The 22,727-nt window shown below is 41.9% G+C and overlaps 1 protein-coding gene across 2 annotated transcripts in view; it reads right to left on the bottom strand.

The window, feature by feature from the left end:
* Window positions 1–22,727, bottom strand: part of DCBLD1 (discoidin, CUB and LCCL domain containing 1) — an 89,702-nt gene that overhangs the window by 31,949 nt on the left and 35,026 nt on the right. For both annotated transcript variants that reach the window (XM_073337138.2, XM_073337139.2), the window contains exon 3: window positions 1,594–1,731. In XM_073337138.2, the coding sequence (XP_073193239.1) occupies window positions 1,594–1,731 (138 nt within the window). The remainder of the gene's footprint in view (window positions 1–1,593; window positions 1,732–22,727) is intronic.

Here is a 22,727-nt window from a genome sequence, read left to right as displayed (position 1 = left end):
AGTGAGACTATCACATCATCAGGTGTTCGTGTTAAATGTTAGTCTTCAACAACCTGATACATCATCACCATGTGGTAAATATCTGAGCCTGAGCCCTCTTTTAATAGGACTTTAATGAGAACATGCTCATTTTCTGCTCAGATGAGCCCTATCCCGCAAACAGTCTATGTAGGACTTCGATGGCTGCTCTGGGTGCATGCATTACTACTCTATAACTGTCCCTTGTGTTACTCCTGAGGACATTCTGCGCCAAAAAATTAAAAATTCCATGCCAAAAAAATAAAAATTCTGCACACAATATTTTAAAATTCTGCAAATTTTATTTGTCAAATAAATGTGGAGACTCCAGCATGGCATTGGAGAGCACAGGCCACTGGCTACATGGAGGTGGGAGATCACTGTGCAGCTCCCCCCACACCCCAGGTCACGGACTCATCGGTGAGGCTGCACTCAACCCTAAAACAGTGCAAGGACTGGGCCTGCCCAGAAACACCCCAGGGCCCTGCCCCTCTGTACCAGGCATGGGTGCGCAGGCTCAGCAAAGCAAGATCCAAGTGTGGAGCGGCTTAGTGTGGGGGGATCCAGATGTGGGTTGAGAGGGTTCTGTGCCAGGCAATCTAGGTGCGGGCAGCTCAGTGGTGATCTGGGTGCAGGGGGATCTGGATGCACAGGGGCTTGTTGGGGAAGGAGGGTGGGGTTTGAGTGCAACAGTAATGGGACTCTGCAGGGGGTCCAGGTGAAGGTGGCTGGGGCTCAGCAGGAAGGGGTCTGGGTGTGGGGAGCTCAGGGGGTGGTAGTGTCCAGATGCTTGGGGAGTGGGGCTCAGTGGGGTGGGGATCCAGGTGCAGCTGGTTGGGGCTCAGTAGGGTGGGGATTCGGGTGCGGGTGGCTCATTGGGGTGGTCCAGGTTTAGGGGGAGTGGGGCTCATCAGAGAGGGTCTGGGTGTGAGGGGGTCTGCATGCATGGGGGTTGGGTGGATGTGGGGGGAGCAGCTCTCTGTACAGCGATCCGTCCCCCTGCAGCTGAGGAGTGATAGGTGCAAGAAGTGGGGTGGGGGGAGTTTGCAGAGCTTCCTATAGCTGGGGGAGAAATCTGGGGGTGGGTCTGATCTGGGCCCAGATGCCATGCAGGGGAAGAGGAAGTCCTGTCCTGTCCAGCCCAGCCAGGACTAGCAGCTGAGCCCAGCACAGAATAGGAGCCACCAGCTGGGTCTTCCCCCGTCCTGCACCCTGCCCTACAGCGATTTACCTCTCTGTCAGCTGCTGGGTACCCAAAACTACTGGGGAGGATCGCACAACCACTTTTGTGGCTTCCCTTTGCTTCCCCATCAGAAAGTCAAAGCAGAAAAGCAAAGAAATTTGCAGGGGACATAAATTCTGCCCATGTGCAGTGGCACAGAATTCCCCCAGGAGTACTTGTGTACACTGTATTAAAAAATATAAATAAATTATGGTTAAAGTAGGTAAGTTCCCTGGTAATACTGGGCACCCAGAGATTGGGCTTTATGAATATTAGCAGCATGTTCATCTGTACCCTCAAGTTTTCTCTCTTTAATTCATAAGGACATTTGCTTTTTGGACTCATTACTATACCTGGATGATCACTACTGGCATAGGATAATAGAAAGCCCCGTCCCGATACATGGGACCCACTCTCAAAGCGAATAGTTGCTTCATTAGTATCCAAGATGATTTCTTTAGGAACGGGCATCATATTGCCACAGTATGGTCCTAAACACAGAAAAGAAAAAAAAAAGATTTCAAAAGCTTTAGACGACATAAATAAAATAGGGAATAGGCAGTCTTATCATAACTAAGGAATTTCACCATAAACTCCTTCTTTTGAAGTATGATTACAAATGTTTACTTCAGATGTTTGGGTTGAGACCGTTGTGGGTCTGAAACCTGAAGTTACTGTAACACAAAATAGCAAGAATCCAATCCTGTAAGTACAGTGAAAACTCTGGCATTTACATTTCTTATTATTTTAGCCTCAAGTGGATAATTGATGCTCTTTGGCCTTTGAAGTATAATATTTTTAAACAGCAGTAACCCCATTAAGGAAAGAGTGGAATATTTAAAGGCAATCCAAGGCATCTATGCAGAGTCTGCAAGATAACCTATCTAGATACACACAGGTCAGGAAACTTTAGCTATGACTGCAACTTAAAAACAAAAAGCATGCATGTTCTTAAAAGAAAACATGTAGCATGAGTAGTACAGTGAAACACGCCAGCACCACTTATGGTATCACATATTCAGAAACAATTTATTTTTATACCAATCACTGAATCTTTTTCTCTCTGTCTTAAAAACATGCTGAAACAAGAAAGCTTTGAAGGGATTTTTAAGTAGACAATGCCAGTTTATTTTACAATCTTTAAATAAAAAGGTTTCAGAGTAGCAGCCGTGCTAGTCTGTATTCACAAAAAGAAAAGGAGGACTTGTGGCACCTTAGAGACGAACCAATTTATTTGAGCATGAGCTTTCGTGAGCTACAGATGCCAATGAAGTGAGCTGTAGCTCACGAAAGCTTATGCTCAAATAAATTGGTTCGTCTCTAAGGTGCCACAAGTCCTCCTGTTCTTTTTGTAAATAAAAAGGGGTAGCTTTCACGTTCCCATTGAAATAGATAGGAGTTTTACTGCTGCCAGCTACAATGTCCCAGGATACTGGCTGGCACAGTATTTCCCTGTGACAGACAGGTCAACCTGGAATTATTGGCAGCTCTTCTATTTTCTTCAGGACCCTCCTCCTTTCCCATAGAGAAAATATCTTTGACTGGGAAACTGTCCCCTGCTCTTTCCTACTGAAAGTAAATAGGAAGAGTACCAAGAAGTAACTCAGTCTCCAGCCTCCCCTCAACCACAGATGGCCCCATAAACTAGGAGATAGTTTATACCCATTAGTCTTCATTTATGAGGATGTGTAATACTTACTCTCCAGTAGGATGATGTATGTAAGTTTGCAAAGAGACTTCTATTAAGAAAAAAACATTTGCCCCATAGAGACTACATACATTTAAAGTCAGCATCTCTCTGCAGGGGGAAATTAGGTTGTGTGTGTCCCTGTTGAAGCCTTAAGGAATCTCTCAACCATGACTATAACCCATCTTCCTCTGCCTACCAAGACCAGGCCCGTGAAAACAGCATAGTGGTCATTAGCATGTGGTAGAGGAGTTTCCTTTAAAGAACACCAAACCCTACCCATTAACCATCCAGAAGGGAGTCGTTGCTGAATGAAGCAAGGAAATTAAGATTGGTCACTTTTGGTTATGTAACCGAGAGAGAACTGCATCAAAGTTCAGGGAAAGAGAAGCTGGTAGAAGAAAAGAGTCTAGTATATAAACCAGGACTTTGGAGCCTACACAGCTGATTTGGGATCAGGCGCAATGCTAATCTCAGCCTTTTGTTTTGTTAATAAACTCAATTTCTAGTGCTGTTCCTTTGTGACAAAGGCCTTGAGAACATAAAACAATCATTAGGGATGAAAGTTTGTTACAGATTTTTCCTAAAGATCAGGGTTATTCAACCCTATGTGCCTGCAATGGTGGAGGCCATGACCTTTGGGATCCATGAAATCACAGCCACAGAACAAATTCAGTGGGCTACACTTTGCCTGCAGTCCCCCAAAGATCCCGTCTATTTATATATAGATATAAAAGGAATTGATTATTTACAGCATCCCAAATATGACTCTCAATGACACTCCACAACATTCTCAAGCCAGCCTTGTGCACGGTGGCATGATCAGAAGTCAGTTATATACAGGACAGGGAGGAAAAAAATTGTGTAAGCCCCCTAAGAAAGACTAAGGCTGGCCCTAGGCTTATAACATATAAGGCAAAATCAGGTATGCACAGCAGTAAAAGAAAAGGAAGCAGCAGCTAGGATTAGAACTGGGCAGAAAATTTCCAGAGTTTGGTGGAAAATGCCAATTTGTAAAACCCAACGTGTTTCATGGAAACATGGTCGGTTTAACAAACTTTTGCGTCCGAAACCTGCCTGGTGGGTTGCTGGGGAGCATGGGCTTCCAGGGCCAGTGGCTTCAACGCAGCCTCGAATTGGACCTAAACCACATGTTCAAGTGTCAGAATTCTCGTCAAACCAGAAATTCCAAGTTTTAGCCAGCTCTAGTTAGAACACTTCCTTTGTGAATGCATGTGCTAAAAATGGCCTATGACTTAGTGAACCAGAGGTAAGCAGCACCTGGCTGAAGCCCGCACCCCAAACCCCTCCCGCACCCCAATCCCCTGTCCTGAGCCCCCCCCCCAGCAAACTTCCTCCCAAAGCACACACCGGCAACCACTCCTGCACCCCAGCCCTGATCCCCTGGCCCCAGCCCTGGTTCCTCTCCTGCACCCCCTCCCAGAGCCCACACCCCAATCCCCTGCCCTAGCCCCCTCCCAGAGCCTGCACCCCAACACACTGCCTGAGCCCTGATCCCCCTCCTACATCACAAAACCCTCCCAGAGCTCACACCCCACACCCCCTCTTGCACCCCAATCCCCTGCCTCAGCCCCCTCCCAGAGTCCACACCCTGCACCCCAACCTCCTGGCCCAGCCCTGAGCTCCCTCTTGCATTCAAACTCCCTCCCAGAGCTCACACGCTGATCCCCTCCTACATGCCAACCCCCTGTGCCAAGCTCAATCTGGAGCCCCTCCCACACTCCAAACCCCTCAGCCCCAGCCCAGAGCCCTCACCCCAACCCCTTTCCCAGCCTGCTGAAAGTGAGTGAGGGTGGAGAAGAGCAAGCGACGGAGGGAGGGGGGATGGAGTGAGCAGGGCAGGGCCTCAGAGAAGGAGCAGGGCAAGGGTGTTTGGGTTTGTGAGATTACTGTCATTTCTACATTTTCTTTTAGGTAGATCCTGGGTTTCATTTAAATTCAAAAAGTGGTCCTGTGCTTAAAAAGGTTGGAGACTACTGATTTAGGGGATTCCTGTCTCTTCTACAACTTTATGATTGCAGTTGTTGCTGCAACTAACAGATGGGTAATCAGTTCTTTGTGGCTCTTATATAGTGCAGAATTTTTGGGAAAATAAAAAACACAAACAAACCCAACCCCAACGAGTTATCTGACAGCTGGCAACCAGTCAACTCTTTGAGGATTCTGTTAAACTCTTTCCGAATATCCTAATTTTGGGGACCATATATATATAACGAATTCTGCCCATTTCATTACAGTTTCTCCAGCATTGCCCGTTCTTGTCCTATTGATGCATTTAGCATTAAAGGGAATTAAGTACCACTGGTAGAGGATTTTAACTTTTTTTTTTTAAATGGAGCATGCATATTGCAGTATGTGGGCTGCTGCTTCAGATACTTTCCGAATCCTTGTCCTTAATGTCCATGTTCAAATCCGCATCCCATCTTTTCATTAATGTGCTTTTTTCCTCTTAGTAACAGTTTAAAATAATTTTATATAAGGTAGAAAATGGACCTGTGTGTTTCATAAGTGTGATGAGTAGTTTTTCAAAATATGTCAATTTTACACTTAGGTTTGTCTTTCTAAGGGAGAAACTTGAAAAAATGTCTCTGGTTCAGTTATTGGTAATGCAGAACTTTAAAACCTTTTGCATGCTGTTGCATCTCTTCAGAATGATCTGAACGTACAGACCCAATCTCATAGTAACAACATGCTCCCATGTCCACAAGCTTCCCAGAGATTCATTAGGGTTGAATTTTGGTGTTAACAACTATGGGCATTAGAGGTGATGGGAAAGGGCTTAAATTTTTCATGTTATCCCATGCCTCTATTGTTGCTCTCAATAAAGTGGGTATATACACATTTTTTGGCCTGTAGGTTCTTTTTTTATATAGGCAATTATGAGGAGTTTGACTGTATGACAATATAACTGTTCTATTTCTATCCAATATTTATTATGGTTGGGAATTATCCAGTACAGCATATTACTGATTTGGCTTCCCTGATTATGTTGTTTAGTGCTTGATATCACCAGACCCTTTTGCCAAGGTCTTCGTAGGGTGGCCTGTTTGACTTGGTTTCTTGTGTGTCCAAATGAACTGATGATTGCCAATCCACAGTCTTCAGAAGTTTCCCCACGATGATAATCAGTAGTGTTGGGAAGAGAAAACTGATTTAAGGTAAGATATTAATTTTGACTGATGTAATTTTGCCTAGCTAGGAAATTTTGTATTTTGACAAGTTTTCCTAATCTGTTCTAAATTTTCTAAAATACATACTATAAAATCATGCCTTTAAAAAAAAATGTACTCTGAGGTATTTTAATAAGGTGGTCAGGTCACCCATTTATATTTTTGGTCAGGGCCCACATCAACATCCAGAAGTTTAGACTTACAGTACTTTATTTTAAAACCTGAAACTACCAAATTTCAGTATTTCTTTTTGCAGTTCAGGTAGCGTGCCAGGAAGGTTTTTACACATGCCATTGCATATAAAATACAAGTTTGTTTCCTACTTTTATTTCATTATATTATTATTTCCGGCCATCTGTAAAGATTTCATTACCATGGCAAAGAGAAGAGAGCATCATCGGTATGTCCTCTTAAAAAGGAGGCAATCTTTCTGACAGGTGTCCATCAACTCTTACTGCAGCCTGATCTGAGATTACAACAGATATCCAATTTTCAAATTTGGGGCATAAAGAGGAGTATTTCTAGGGTGCCTTTTAAGGACTGACAATTCTCTCAAAAGCTTTATCAGCATCTAATGATAAAAACGTGTGAGGTTCGGTGGTTGATTCAGCTAAAAAAAAAAAAAAAAGTCAAAAACTCTTGTGAATGTTGTTTGTTAACTGCCTGTTTAACACAAATGCTGTCTGATCTCAGTTACTGTACATAGGCAGTATTTTTTTTTCAGTCTATTTGCTTGGCAACTTAATTTAACAAAGAGATGGCTGTATATGCCATGCAACTAGATAGGTCTTTACCGGTTTTGGTATTACTACAATATGCGCTCCTCTCCAGGTCGCAGTGATCTTTTTTCTTTCAATAGTTCATTAAAGACATTGGACTGGTTATGCCAGTTGTGCTCTGAAAAATTTGCAGAATTCTGGGGGAAACCCATCATGGCCTGGGGATTTACCATTTTTACATAATTTAATAACCTCTATAATTTCTTCAGGTTCAGTGTCCTCCTCTGGGAGCTCCTTGTCTATTTGATCTATTTTAGGTAGTATCACATTAATTACATACTCTTCTCTGTTTAGGATGAGCTGGCTACAAAGCCTATAGCCTCCAGTAAAAATTGGCAAATGCCTCACATATGTCTTTGGACCGGTGGCTAGGTAATATGGAGTCACCCACATTGGAGGAATAATTTTATCAGCATCTTGCGTATTTTTTATATTAGCAGATAGCCTGACACTTTTGTTACCTTTTTCGTAATAGAGTTGTGTAAATCTAGTTGCCTTTTCTGTCTGTAGTAGTTTACCTCTAGCTTCTCTTGTATACTTTCTAGGATTTGATTTGATTTGTGTTTTAAAGTCTTTCTACTTCTCTTAAGAAGTTTGGTGCCTCCTTTTTAAAAAGGATTCTTTACTTATCCAGTGGTACTTTTTATGGTCCTCTCTATCTTCTTTACCAGGTCTCTTTTTCTTTTTAAGTTATTTATTTTTTTTTTCTGTAATAGGCTACTTGCTAATAAATTTGTGTTCCTAAATTCACACTCTCCCCTATGTCTCCTTCCAGGTCAGTCATTCTGCTCCCAATTTCTTCAATATCAACATGACCTCATTAAGGGACTCGTCTCTCCTCTTTGTCTTTAGCCTTCTCCCCACAAACCGACCCCTGTGCAGCAGGCTGCATCTTGCATCTGCCTGCTCGGGCCTCTTGTGTCCCGATGAGTTTGTCGTGGGAAAACAACTTTTTAAATGGTCACTTCTGCATGTGGTTGCCATTTATTAAGCAGGTACTTGGGATGCCCCAGGGGCCAGGGTGGGATGGAGGTGGCAATGGGCTTGGATTATGTTGGCTTCATCTCAGATCTCAAGGCCCAAGATGACACTATGTAGGGCTGGCAGAAAAACACAAATTCCATTTCACAAAAGATTTTGATTTTTGACATTTGTTTTCATTTTGTATCAGAACGAAAATGAGACCTTTTGAAATTTTTCATGAAAGAGAGACACAACTGCAGAACACCCAACAGCCTAGTTGTCAGGGCACTCACCTGGAATGTTGGGAGATCCAGTTCAAGACCCTGCTGTGCCCAATGGAAGCTGGCACTTAAAGTCAGGACTTTCCCAGAAGGCTTCTTGAAAGTTACTATTTTGTCAATTCTCATTTTTAAAGAGCATTAAGTAGTATGGAATGCCTATAAGCTTCGGAAGAAGTGCTATCACTTTACAAAAGAGAGACGTTTAATTCCAGGGAGTGCTTCCAAAAGATTATTAATACAATAAAAGGAGAACAATTCTTTATGTAAAAGCTGAAGGGAAGGTTTTAAAAAAAAAAAGTTATAAGCCCCAGGGAAACAGTGTCATAATAAAAAGTAATTATATTTTAAAAAATTATTTGCCCTGATTTCATATAATGAAAATCTGATGGAATAAGAGCATCGCCTGCATGCCCTACAATTAATATCCCTTGTACTTCTCCTTTGGTCAGAGCTAGTTAAAGAAATGGAGGTGTGACAGATTACAGTTCTTCACACTGCATTATTAAAGCACAGAGCAATAAAGCATAGTGAAAAATGTAAATCTGTTCTGATCTGAAATAGTTAGAGGGTATTTATTAAAAAAAAGGCAAAGATCTTTTTGTTCATAACAATCTTGCTAAGGTTGAAACGTTGGAAAGATACTGCAGCCAAGCTGTTAATGCTTTTCTTTGGATCAAGCCTATTTAGAAACTGCTCAATTTGATGTACAATGAAAGCTTGTCCAGACAATTTACTAGATTACCTGAAATACCAGAAACAATACTACACTCATGAGTTTCCTGTGAAGGGAAAAAGTACCTGTCACACCTATAGTTACACAAGTCATTTAATACAAGATATAATAATGATGATAATAAAACTAGTGGGATGAGTCCTCTTGAGACGTAATGACAGGTATAAGAATCTTTTGAAATAGGTTTAAGGAAACCCAGTTCTAACAAATACAGGGAATAGTCATCACAGGTACCGGATATATAGAAAAATACTCACTTATAAAATTTGTCTAATACTACTTAGTAGCTGAGTCTGGGGAGGAGAAAGCATTTTCCAATAGGTTTCCTGAAGTCAGTTTTGCATTGGTGACTGGCTAATAAAATATGCAAGAACAAGTTACCTGGATTAACTACCCAAATCACTGCTAGCCACTCAGCAGGTTTAACAGCCACCCATGAAGGACCAAATCTGACTCCCATTGACTTCAGTGGGTAAAATATCTATCCTTCAATCACCCTCCTTTCTCAAGAAGGGTTGAAGGTTATTTCACAAAATAAATAAAAATACCCCCAAACAATCTGGGCGGGAAGAGAGGAGAAGCAGAGAGGGCTGGAAGATTGAGTTGGGGGGCAAGAGCTGGAAGCTGACAGGCAAAAGAATTGAAATATGGCCACTAAAAAGTTATTTTCTATCAATCTTAAAAAAAAGAAATGGATTGTTACAATGTGTTACAAACTGGGCAAACAGGTCTGCATGACAATTATTCTAGCCTTCCCTGGACCAGTAGTCCACACAGTTAATCTTGTTTTTACATCAGTAGCTATTATTTAAAAGCTCATTTTTTCTTTTACTAGGCTCTGAGCCTGCAGTAAGCTTCAGTAAGCAGTGCCTGTAGAGAGCCCCACTGAGTTAAGGGTCTGCTCACAGAGTGCTCATTGCAAGAGCAGGGCCTTATTCTTAATTCCTTGATGTTTCAGTCCATCTCGCTCTGTGATTAAATGTGTCTTCGGCTTTAATGCTGTGCCTTTGAGAAGAAGATTGTCTTGCTTCTCTGGAAGGTAGCATGTGCATGGCTATGTTAATATTTAAATGAATGGCTGACAAAGGTGAGCAGTTTTAGTGAAACTGAAGTCAGACTAGTTTTGTCATCTGATTAATAAAATTAATTTTAAACCATTCTAGTGCCTACGTACACAGTTGTCAGAGATTTTTGTTTTAGCGGTATCCATAGGGTCAGCTGTGGTGCCCCCTTGAGTGCCGCATTCATGCGCTGGTATATTAGGAGCAGCCGACCCTACGTTATCTTGGTTCCTTCAACTCTGACAAAGGACAGGTAATGGAATGGCCATGAGCAACACATCTCAAAGAACAACAGTTATGAAATAGTAAATAACCGTTTTTTCTTCGAGTGCTTGCTCATGTCAATTCCATTCTAGGTGACTCACAAGCAGTATCCTCAGAGGTTGGCTCGGAGTTCACAGTCTAGTGACGTACAGCTCTGCTCAAGCTCTGTATAAGTAGGGGCATAGCGAGCAGATCAAGGGACGTGATCGTTCCCCTCTATTCGACATTGGTGAGGCCTCATCTGGAGTACTGTGTCCAGTTTTGGGCCCCACACTTCAAGAAGGATGTGGATAAATTGGAGAGAGTCCAGCGAAGGGCAACAAAAATGATTAGGGGTCTGGAACACATGAGTTATGAGGAGAGGCTGAGGGAGCTGGGATTGTTTAGCCTGCAGAAGAGAAGAATGAGGGGGGATTTGATAGCTGCTTTCAACTACCTGAAAGGGGATTCCAAAGAGGATGGCTCTAGACTGTTCTCAATGGTAGCAGATGACAGAACGAGGAGTAATGGTCTCAAGTTGCAGTGGGGGAGGTTTAGATTGGATATTAGGAAAAACTTTTTCACTAAGAGGGTGGTAAAACACTGGAATGCGTTACCTAGGGAGGTGGTAGAATCTCCTTCCTTAGAGGTTTTTAAGGTCAGGCTTGACAAAGCCCTGGCTGGGATGATTTAACTGGGAATTGGTCCTGCTTCGAGCAGGGGGTTGGACTAGATGACCTTCTGGGGTCCCTTCCAACCCTGATATTCTATGATTCTATGATTCAAGCCAGCATCATTCCGGGCCCGCTGGGTAACTGCATAATGGGACATAAATGTGTGGATGGACAACCAGGTGGTTGCCCTACAGGTGTCCTGGATAGGCACCTGGGCTAGGAAAGCTGCTTCAGAGGCTTTCACCCTGGTTGAGTGGGTGGTGACAATTGTAGCAGCAGTGAATGCAGGCAGTGATCAAAGAAGAAATCCTCTGAGCGGACACTGGACGACCTTTCATCCTGTCGGCCACCACAACGAACAATTGCATCGACCTGAGGAATGGCTTGGTCCTTTCAACGTAGAAGGCTAGCACCCGGCTGACATCTAGGGAATGCAACCTACACTCCTCCTCCGACTTATGCAGCTTTGGGGAAAAAGGTAAATAAATGTCCTGGCCTGTATGAAACTATGAGACTACCTTGGGCAGGAAAGTTGTGGGTGTGGCCATAACTGGACCGTGTCTTTCTAAAAGACCGTATAGGGCAGTTCCAAGGTAAGCGCCCTAATCTCAGAGATGCGACAGGCGGATGTTATTGCAACTAGGAATGCAACCTTCCAGGAAAGGAGAAGAGAACAGGGAGCCAGAGGTTCGAAGTGGGGTCCCGTGAGCTGTGTCTGCACAAGATTCAGGTCCCATAGAGGAACAGGGTTCCTGATGTGCGGGTAGAGGCCTTTGAAGAACCTGGCAGTCATGTCCTAGGTGAAAACTGACATACCCTCAAGTGGTGGATGAAAGGCTGAGATAGAAGAAAGGGACCTGCAGGGTGTAGCCTGAAGATATTATGTCGAGCACCCAAAGGTCCAAGATCAGCCATGACCAGGCCAACTGGGAGTGCAGGCGGTTGAGGAAAGATCAGGGGTATGGATCCTGGGAAGTGACTGGGGTTCTGTCCTCGGGCGCATCCTCAAAATGCCCACTTCTGGCTTCCTTGGCCTCTGGAAGAACCAGGCTGGGCAGAGGAATGGGAAGATGAAGGGTGACACTGTTTTAAATCCTTTGTCTCTGCCCTTCTTCCTGTAGGAGCTGGACTGAGGGACACCCCACAACCTTGACGGAGGTGGCAGGGGACAGATGGCTTTCTAGCCTGCTCAGAGGTGTGTAGGCCCGAAGAAGGGAGGGTGGCATGGCAATCTTTAAGGCTGCGGAGCCGTGCATCAGTCAGCTCCAAAAAAAGAGCCTTGATTCCTCAAATGGGGGTCCTGGAGGGTACTCTGCAGCTCCTGGGACAGCCTCATGACCACCGCAGAGATGGCTACCCTGGCCGCTAAGTCCGTAGCATTCAAGGCCATCTGGAGGGAGCCTCTCGCCACCACTTTGCTCTCTTCCACCAAGATGGTGAACTGCTGGGCTCGGTCCTGTGGAAGGCCATCCTTGAACTTGCTGATGGAGTCCCACAGGTTGAAGTTCTACATGCCTAGCAGGGCCTGATGGGTTAAACACTCAAAATTGCAGGCTGGCTGTCAAATAAATTTTTCTGCCAAACAAGTCCAGCTTCTTGGCGTCTTTATTTTTCGGTGTGCCGCTTGCCTGTCCCTGGACATGACCAGGGATCATGCTGGAGCGTGGATGTACAGGTATTCAAATCCCTTTGCCGGGACACAGTACTTCTTTTCTGCCTTCTTGAAGGCAGACGGAATAGAAGAGGGGGTCTGCCACACAGACTTAGCAATATTTAGGACCTCTGGGTGCATGAGTAACGCAACTTGGGCCAGGGTGGAAGAGGGTATGATATTAAAGAGGTCGTCAGACTCCTCTGCTAGTTCCTTGACCTCCAAGTTCAGTTTGGCAGCCATCCTTTTGAGCAGGGCTGGGTGTTTCTTGAAGTCGTCGGGGGGGCTGCTCATTTGCGAGGGGCCTGTCACCACTTCGTCCGGAGACTATGAAGATGACTGCACCGCAGGGGGAAGGGCTGCTTCCCCTGGCTCATCTGGGGACAGCTACTTGGGCATTGGGGCCCGCTGTGTCGCCCCTGCATCGGATTCAGCACCGTGCTCGGACTCTGGCGTCGGCTGTGCTGGGGGCAGTTTGTCTGATGCAGCCTGGGAGGAACAGTGCGAGTACAGGACCGGAATAACAGATACACCTCACGGGTTCCAGCTCTGCCACTGAGCAGGCCACTGCCCCTGCCTCCAGACTGCTGCTGTAGGAGCCGTGCCAGTCTCACGGCCCGGTGGCAATTCGCCTTTTATAGGTGAGGAGCTGAACTGTTCTTCCAACTCAGACCGTTGCCCTTTCAGTGCCCAGGGCAGAGCTGTAGATGACTGAGTCTGCTGACTGACCCTCATCAGCAACCGGTAAGGAGAGGGCAAGGATCAGTGCCTGCCCAAAGAGCGGTACCGGGGAGCCAGAGACCTGTGCCACGACGGGGAACGATCCTGCACTGGGGGCTGATCGATGCCTGGAAGACCATCTAGGCGATGGTGATCCACGCCATGGCGATCTCGAGTAGGAGGCCTGATGGTACAGGGATTGCAGTTGTGACTCAGGTGTCCTGTGCCTCGTAGGTGGAGACCTTGGCATCAGGGACTGGGATCTTCTGACCAGGAATCGAGGATCCAGTGACAGTGTCTTAGGCCATGGTGATGGGGATTGACACCTGCTGTCTGGGGATGCACCGCTGCTTTAGAGGACAGTCCCATAACTGGCTTGCCCATAGATCCTGGGGCCTTAGCTGGCTTGGTGTCTGTGGTGCTGGCAAGCCTACTTGCTCTTTGGCCACTGGGCCTGCTTTGGGCCAGATGGCCCTACAAGGGGCAGGGACCCCTGCCACTCGCAGGAGTCTGAAGTGGGTCCCTGGCTGGGCTAAGGGGTCCAACCGCAGCAGTACCCCCAAGTAGCTCCGGGGCGGGCATGTGGCCTAACATAAGTCCTTTGCCCGAAGCCCCCTTTTTCTGTGGTGACGGCAGCCCTGTTGACTTTGACCGCGTCATAGGCACCGGCGAGGGGGAGCAGTGCTGGGCAGATTCCAGTGCTGATGGTGCACTGTGTAATGACGACAAGGTGCCAGGCATGGCGTCTGATCAAGAGGGCTCTGAAGCAGGATGAACTGCAGCCTCTGTGCGGAGGGTCCTCAAGTGAATATTCCACCCCTTTTAAGTTCAAGGGCGAGTTTTTCCAGATCCTTCACTTGTCCTTTCTGTGGGACTCCCCAAAACACTTTGAACAGCTGTTGTGAGGGTTGCTAAAGGGCATCAGCCAGCTGCACAGTGAGCATGGCTTAAAGCCTGGTGAACAGGACATGCCCCGCTCTGAGGCGAAGTCCCATCCAGGACTCTAACTACTAAACTACTCTGACACTTAACCTAATGGTTTAACTAAGTACCTAACAACGGAAAAACAAAGGAGACAGAACAATGCACTGTAAGAACCGCTAACGCTCTTGCAATGCAAGACAAGGTGCTCTGACCAACTGACCATCAAGGGAGGTAAGGAGGAATTGAGAGGGCATAGGGTCAGCGGCGCCTAACATACCACTGCATGAGTGTGGCACTCAAGGGGACACCACAGCCTACCTTACAGATACTGCTAAGGCAAAAGTATCTGACGACTGTGTATATGAGTGCGCACGCACCTAGAATGGAATCGACATGAGCAAGCACTGGAAGAAGTACCTTTACACGTACTCTGAGCCCAAACTATTAGTTACAAGTGCAATATTTGGTTTGGAGGCTTCATCAGGTGAACGCTGATTATTAGTATCTTTGTAGAGCAATGAGCCTAAGTAATGATACTTTTGAAATGCTTCAGGTTCCCTATACCTGCACAGCTTACTGGGATTGTAGAGAGCTACCAGTACCAACTTGAGTCAGAGGGATGTGAGAGAAGTGGCATATTAATTGAGGATAAGCAATTTATATTTTGTTTACTATTGGAATGTTGGTCAATAGTGATTTAAGAGTATGATTTATTGACCTCTTTAGCACAGGAGAATCAAGAGCCACCAGGTTATAGAAGTGCAGGATTTATTTTATAGCTACATTAAGCTTCTTTTAATGTTCAGCCATTTAAAAAATGAGATTGTAAATATCGAAGTACAATGGTTTCATACACAGCTTTATTAAAACACAAAAGCATGAAAGGATGAAGAACACTAAAATGTCAGTCTTGTAATGGAGTTGAAAGGCAAGGTTTAGTAGTTTACCATAAGCAATTTTCAATTTATATATATTTTTCAAGAACAGAATTTTTAAAACCAAAATTATCTATGTTAGTCTATAAAATCTGTGTGCTACAAATTTAAATATTACTTATATTTAGTTTTTTTTGTTGTTTAACTCCTAGAGTCACAGACTTAAAGGGGAAACAGGGGGGGAAAAAAAAGCAATCAGGTAATACAAATCCTCAAACCCACTCATTTATATAGCGCAATAGTTTCCTTTAGGCTATGGAACATCAGTAGTTCAAAAATGAACTCGTGTATGCCCTGCTTTAGTAATTTAGTCCCAACAAAAGATAATTATAGAGTCTGAATCATGATTTACTTATAAGGTTAACGTATGAGGGACATACATATATGGGGGAAGTTATCATTTTTGCCATTGGGGAATTGTAGTTGTACTAAGGGGAAATTTACTTGGAAGCCTCAGATGTATTTTGTAAAATACTTTGTGTTTCTGACTGATTCTCTATACTATATACCAGCTCTTCCAATTTTTGTAGTATCCAGGTGTTCTACTATGTTGATTAAAAGAAATAATTTAATAAAGTTCCCTTTGGGGCTTGTCATCTTATTATTGCATACATCATGAAAACACAATAGCTTTGCTCACCAGAACTGTTGACTTTCGGACTTCATACATTGGCATTTTTAGTGCATATCAAAGCTTCTTGGATTCTTTGTTTTAAACATTTGACAATTACAAAAATAATGACATTTTAAAATATTGGTCTTAAATTACTCCTATTAAACGTGTTTTCACTACTTACAGAATCACTGATGATTATTATACATGCAAAAAGAGAAATCCCTGAAGCTGACATCTTATATACTTGGAAGGAAGGAAACATCATCTAGGGGTAGAAGTACATGATGGGGAGGGATGCAGAGAAGAGACCTGGACTCAGGGTCAGAAGCAGCTGATACTTGATTTAAATCTAAGTATAGATGTAACAAACCATTGCGCATCTTGGTCTCTTGGAGTAGGAGGTGCAGAACTTTCAAAAACATGTAAGTGACTCAGAACTGGAGAACAAGTAACCTTGAAAGTCAGAGAGACTTACGATCTTTTGGGGCCTACTTAATTATTCTAATGTATGGGATTGGCAATACTGGATTTTTCAAAGTTTCTTAAGTGACTTTGGAACGTAAATCTCATGGACTTTCGTAGGAATACATGAATTACCATACTGAATCAGACCCTAAATCCATCTAGTCCAGCATCTTTCTTTTTTCCAGAGTAACAGCCGTGTTAGTCTGTATTCGCAAAAAGAAAAGGAGTACTTGTGGCACCTTAGAGACTAACCAATTTATTAGAGCATAAGCTTTCGTGAGCTATAGCTCACTTCATCAGATGCATATGGTGGAAAATGCAGCAGACTTTATATATACACAGAGAATATGAACCAATACCTCCTCCCACCCCACTGTCCTGCTGGTAATAGCTTATCTAAAGTGATCATCAGGTGGGCCATTTCCAGCACAAATCCAGGTTTTCTCACCCTCCACCCCCCCACACAAATTCACTCTCCTATGATAGGTGATAGCCCATCCAAAGTGACAACTCTTTACACAATGTGCATGACAATCAAGTTGGGCTATTTCCTGCACAAATCCAGGTTTTCTCACATTCCCCCCACCCCCATACACACACAAACTCACTCTCCTGCTGGTAATAGCTCATCCAAACTGACCACTCTTCAAGTTTAAATCCAAGTTAAACCAGAACATCTGGGGGGGGGGGGGTAGGAAAAAACAAGAGGAAACAGGCTACCTTGCATAATGACTTAGCCACTCCAAGTCTCTATTTAAGCCTAAATTAATAGTATCCAATTTGCAAATGAATTCCAATTCAGCAGTTTCTCACTGGAGTCTGGATTTGAAGTTTTTTTGTTTTAAGATAGCGACCTTCATGTCTGTGATTGCGTGACCAGAGAGATTGAAGTGTTCTCCGACTGGTTTATGAATGTTATAATTCTTGACATCTGATTTGTGTCCATTTATTCTTTTACGTAGAGACTGTCCAGTTTGACCAATGTACATGGCAGAGGGGCATTGCTGGCACATGATGGCATCTGATGAAGTGAGCTATAGCTCACGAAAGCTTATGCTCTAATAAATTGGTTAGTCTCTAAGGTGCCACAAGTACTCCTTTTCTTTTTTCCCAACAGTGGCCAGCCCCAGATCTTTCAGAGGATGGTTTTAGAACCTCACAACATTTATGCTCCTGAATTACTTAGGAGGTTTAGAAAATCCAGTACTGCTAACCCCAATGACTCAAAAACAAGAAGGCAGGCCCTGAAAAATCATGAGACTAAAAACAACCCCTCCACACACATTATTACATCCTGGGTTCGTTTTATTTGCCCTTTCCACCCCTCCAAGCCTTTAAAGCATATTTTCAAGCTTTCTTCACAGCCATTAGAGCTAGATACTGCCATAAAAAAAAGAGTAAACTGAAATTCTCATATTCACATGACTCCAGGAGCCCAGGTGTTAAGAAAAACACCAATCATCATGAACCTCATGATAAAAATTAAGAGTTGGGAACTCTATCACACCCTACTCAATTAAGAAAAATCTTAGAAATAATTACAAAACCAATAAATTCTTTGGAGATGGCAACTTCCGTTTTGTTGTTTGAACACAGATTAGGCCCTTTGGTTTTACCACAAAATAAATAATATTAACATGACCACCTATGTATGATAGAGTCTCCAATTACTATTTCTCGAATACAATATAATTCCATACATTTCCCCTTAGATACTTTTTGCTCAAATTGCCATTAAAAAATAAAAACTTCATTTTAGGGCAGAAACCAAGCATGGAAAATTTCAGCCTGAAATGTGAAAGTTTCAAAATGTTAAATATGAGTTTAGAACGAAAACCCAAAGAAAAGCTTAAGCTACAGACTACAGAAGTCCTGCTATTTCTGCTATAAAAATAGTCTGTCAACCGAATGCCTTGTTTTTATCCATGAAAATGGAGAGAGAGAAAAAGTCAAAGAACTGACTTATTTTGGAATCTATTTTAATGGTCTAAAGCAAGACCCTTTTATCTGGATATTATATAGAAAGTTGGTGCTGTACCTGCAATACCCTGTACCATTTGAAAATAAGGATATTTTGAGCCATATTACTCACATTAATGGAAATGTTCTGATTCAAACATAGGAAAAAAAGGGCTTTGCTCTTACCCTAAGTGTTTGTCTACATATCGAAGTTGCCCCAGTTTAAGTAAAGGTGTGATTTTATACCAATATAGTTAACCAGGTGCAAACATTTGTGTAGACACCTGTATACTTGAGTTTGCACCCATAAATTTACTGATGCAAGCCTCATAGATATAAAGCCAGATTTAAATTGATTTAAGAGCGTCCACACAGAGGGTTTCACTGTTTTAACCAAATAGATATAAAATCATACTTTTAGTTAAACTGGTGCAACTCTGTTTAGCACAGGGTTAACTCTCTTTATTCCTTTCTGAATATCTTTTAAAAGTACAAGTGGTAAGAAAAGCATTCAAAAAACAAAACCAAACACACAAACAAAAACCACACAAACCTAACACTTAAGGATTCAATGAGCTGTGCACATAGTAAACACCAAAAATGGTGCCAACAAAACTCACAGCGTGCTTACTCAGGTACAGGGTGGATAAAAATCAATGATTTTAAAAAAAAATCAATTTTTTTAAATTTAAATTGGATTTTTTTGATAAAATGCTTTTTGAGGAAAAAACCTATCTAAAGATAGTTTTTATTAAGATACTTTATAGCTCAAAGATATCTCATCATGTAATAGGGATTATAAATTCTAATTCTATAGTATGAGACAATATATTCATGTAATGTTTATTAAAAGTTTTGTAAATGAGTTCCAATAGTTCATGGATTAGGGATCAAATCTTATGGGGTTCCAAGGGCTTTTGTATAGATTATTTAGGCTAATCTTTCCATCTATCCAATGGGACTCAGTGCTCAGTCTGGAAGATACAATCAGAGATGCTTAGTTTTGCCGTTCTCAAACTGTGGATTTGTGCCTCCAGAGATAACAAGCATGTTAACAGCAAAAATGTTTTAAAATAATTATATAGAGGTGAGAAATAACAGACCTCAAGCCTATTGTCCTCTGCAAATTTGTGTACACAGAGTCAATCCCTTACCTCTCTCTAAAAGTGCAAAGTTTCAAAAAGTTCAATGAATAGAAGATTGTTGGGGGAGGAATAGATCTGGACAAGGAGAAGTCTGGAGATAAATGTGAGAAGGGAGGGACAGGCAGTAGAAGACTAACACGGCTGCTACTCAGAAACAAAAAAGTGTTGCCTGAATGAAACAACATCATGGTAAGTATTCCTTCTCAGGAGGAAGCTGCGTTGAAGATGATGAAAGGAACATGTCTGAACATGCAGGATCTTCAGGTTGGTAAACTTTTTTATTTCATACTTCTTCCTTAAGGACTATTAAGTCTTAAGTCTTCCTTCTGGACTATTCTTGAATTCTCATTTTTGAGCAAAAAATATAGCTGTTACTCTATGGTACTATCATTTTAGATGCAGTTGTGATAAAAAATAAATAGCTGAAATAGGCAGATCTTCCTTTTACAATTTCACCTTTAAAGTAGTACTGGGCGTCAGTGAATGCAATGAGTAATACTAAGTGAGCAGTATGGTAATAATAATTAAATAACTGCATTGACTTATTTTGTTTAGGAGAATCCCTCCTCAACATACAGAATTCTGAAGACAATCTACCTTCAAGATCACCATCATTTTCTATAGTTTCAGTTATCTGCCTATGACAGTGTTTCAGTCACATCATGTATGTCACATAGCCACAGTACATCACCTGTAGCAAAAAGAACTCCATCATCCAGAAACAACTACAGATAAGTTTGTGATAAGAACCAGCAGATTACAAAAAGAGGTAATTGATGAAAAAATTGCTTGGTTTGTTTATGCAACAAACTCTCCTTTTCATATGATTGAGAACCCACACTTCATTAATGTGGTTCAGTCATTAAGACCAGGATACAGTCCACCAGACGCAGATGTTGCCGGCAAATTGCTGGATAAAGTGTATGAAAGAGAAATTGAGCAGTGTGCAAAACATGTAGAGGGTGAAATTGTTAACCTTTGATGGGTGGAGCAATGTCCACAATGATCCTGTTGTATGTGCTTGTGTGACAACAGAAGAAGGGAATGTCTTCCTTACAGAAACAATTGATACATCAGGAAATGCACACACAGCAGAATACTTACAAGAAGTAGCAGTAAAAGCTATAACAAACTGTGAAAAAAAATTCAAATGTCTAGTACACTGCTTGGTCACAGACAATGCTGCAAATGTATCCAAGATGAGAAGAAATTATTTAGAAGCGGGTCGAAAGAGTCCCAAGTTAACAACATATGGTTGCAGTGCTCATTTGATGCACCTCCAAGCCCAAAGACTTCAGTGTTCTGGAAATAAAGGCTAATGTTGTTGAAATTGCAAAATACTTCCATAACAACCACTTTGCAGCAGCTGCTCTGAAAAAAGTGGGATGAACCAAGCTAACTCTCCCACAAGACGTGCAATGGAACTCAGTAGTGGAGTGTTTTGAGCACTGTATCAAGAACTGGCCTAATCTGATGGCAGTTTGTGAACAAAATCGTGAAAAAATAGATGGGACCGTCATAGCCAAAGATCTCAACATTGGGCTGAAGAGAAATGCTGAACACCTGCTGAGTACCCTGCAGCCTATTTCTGTAGCCTTGAACAAAATGCAGGGAAATGGCTGTTTTATTGCTGACGCTGTTGAAATTTGGAAGGAACTCAGTGAGATCTTAAAAAGGGAAATATGCAATGACAGGGTTAAATTACAAGCATTAAAAAAACAAACAAAGAAACCACAAATGGGACAAGTACTATCTTCAGCTCATTTTCTTGAAATTATTCTCGATACTCGGTACCAGGGTCAAACCGTAACTCCTGAAGAAGAGGAGATGGCTATGACATGGACATCCAGCAATCATCCCTCCATAATGCCAACTATAATAAACTTCAGTGCTAAGGGTGAACCATTCAAGAAATATATGTTTGCTGATGATGTTTTAAAGAAAGTCACACCAGTGAACTGGTGGAAGTCACTTAAGCACTTGGATTCAGAGACTGCTGAAGTGATAACCTAACTTTTAACAGCAGTAGCTTCTTCTGCCAGTGTGGAAAGAATATTTCCTTCCTTTGGACTAATTCATTCCAAATTGAGAAATCATTTGGGACCTGAAAAAAGCAGAAAAGCTTGTTTTTCTTTTCCAGATTATGAACAAACAGGAAAATGAAGGTGAAGATGACTGAGTTAGCTGCAGAAGCCAATATTTTAAGTTTCTCATGTTGACCTGGCTGACCTAGTCAATTTTCTTTTCCAGATTATGAACAAACAGGAAAATGAAGGTGAAGATGACTGAGTTAGCTGCAGAAGCCAATATTTTAAGTTTCTCATGTTGACCTGGCTGACCTAGTCAATTTAATTTTTGTTTTTTTTTTATAAAATATTTCATTTAACTAATTTAATTTAAAACAGTTTTAACGAAAACAAACCTGATTTTAAAAAACTTGAATATTTAACTACATTCAAAAATTCATATACCTGTTTTGTTAAAATATTATATGTTTGCTGTTGAAGAAAAAATCCAGAATACATAACATTGTTGTTCTAGTTAAACAAAACAATTTAAATGTCTGTCTGATGATGTTTTCCTCCTAATACAGCATGACAAGCAAATCCTCCGAATATAATGATTAAGCTGTTGAATTGGAGATATTTATGAAGTCACTGGGAAGTGAACTATCTACTTCAATTACCTTTGGTAAATGAAATAACCAAACAATTATTCATTTTCTGATATAGCTGTAAAATTAATCTGAAAAGTTTTCAAAACAAATCACTTTAAAAATGCATAAACTACATCTATCTCTGAGTTGTGAAGAATATGTATGAAGGTTATAACAACCAACAATAATGCACTTTTACGTAGAAATCCATGATTAATTTGAGTCTTCCTGACTAGTGATTTAAATCATGATTTAAATCAAATCCACCCTGCTCAGGTATGAGTGAAATCTGCTGACTGTGCAGCTGGTTACTAAGAATGTAAATCATATGAGTAATTATGTAATTAGAAAAAGGATGTGGGAATAGTTAAAGTTACTACATGGTAATTTATTGCATAATGCTTAACACTTCTGTGTCCATGGACTGAAAAACTGCAAAACTGAGCCTCCTGAAGACATGTTTTTGGTTGATGCCTTTGATGCCCCCCCCCCTTTTTTTTTTTTTTAAGGGGGAGGTGGGGTGGGCGGAGGTACAGGTGGTTAGAACTTCATCCAGTATTTAAATCTTATTCTCCACCTCTAAAATATGTACATATTTTTCCCTTTTTCTTATTAAAATTTTTTGATTATATGTCAAGACTATACCAAAGAAAAATTATTCAGAACTGCAATAATCAAATGGCTAGATGTATGTTACTGGTAATCAAGTTAGGTGATATTTTTAAAAAAATGTATTTTAGATAAAAAGGGGGAAATTAATCAGATTAATATTTTTATTTTAGGTTATTTTATTAATATTTTAAA

This window comes from Lepidochelys kempii, chromosome 3, assembly GCF_965140285.1.
Source record: "Lepidochelys kempii isolate rLepKem1 chromosome 3, rLepKem1.hap1, whole genome shotgun sequence".
NCBI classification, from domain to species: domain Eukaryota; kingdom Metazoa; phylum Chordata; order Testudines; family Cheloniidae; genus Lepidochelys; species Lepidochelys kempii.
This window is presented reverse-complemented; position numbering and strand designations above follow the sequence as displayed.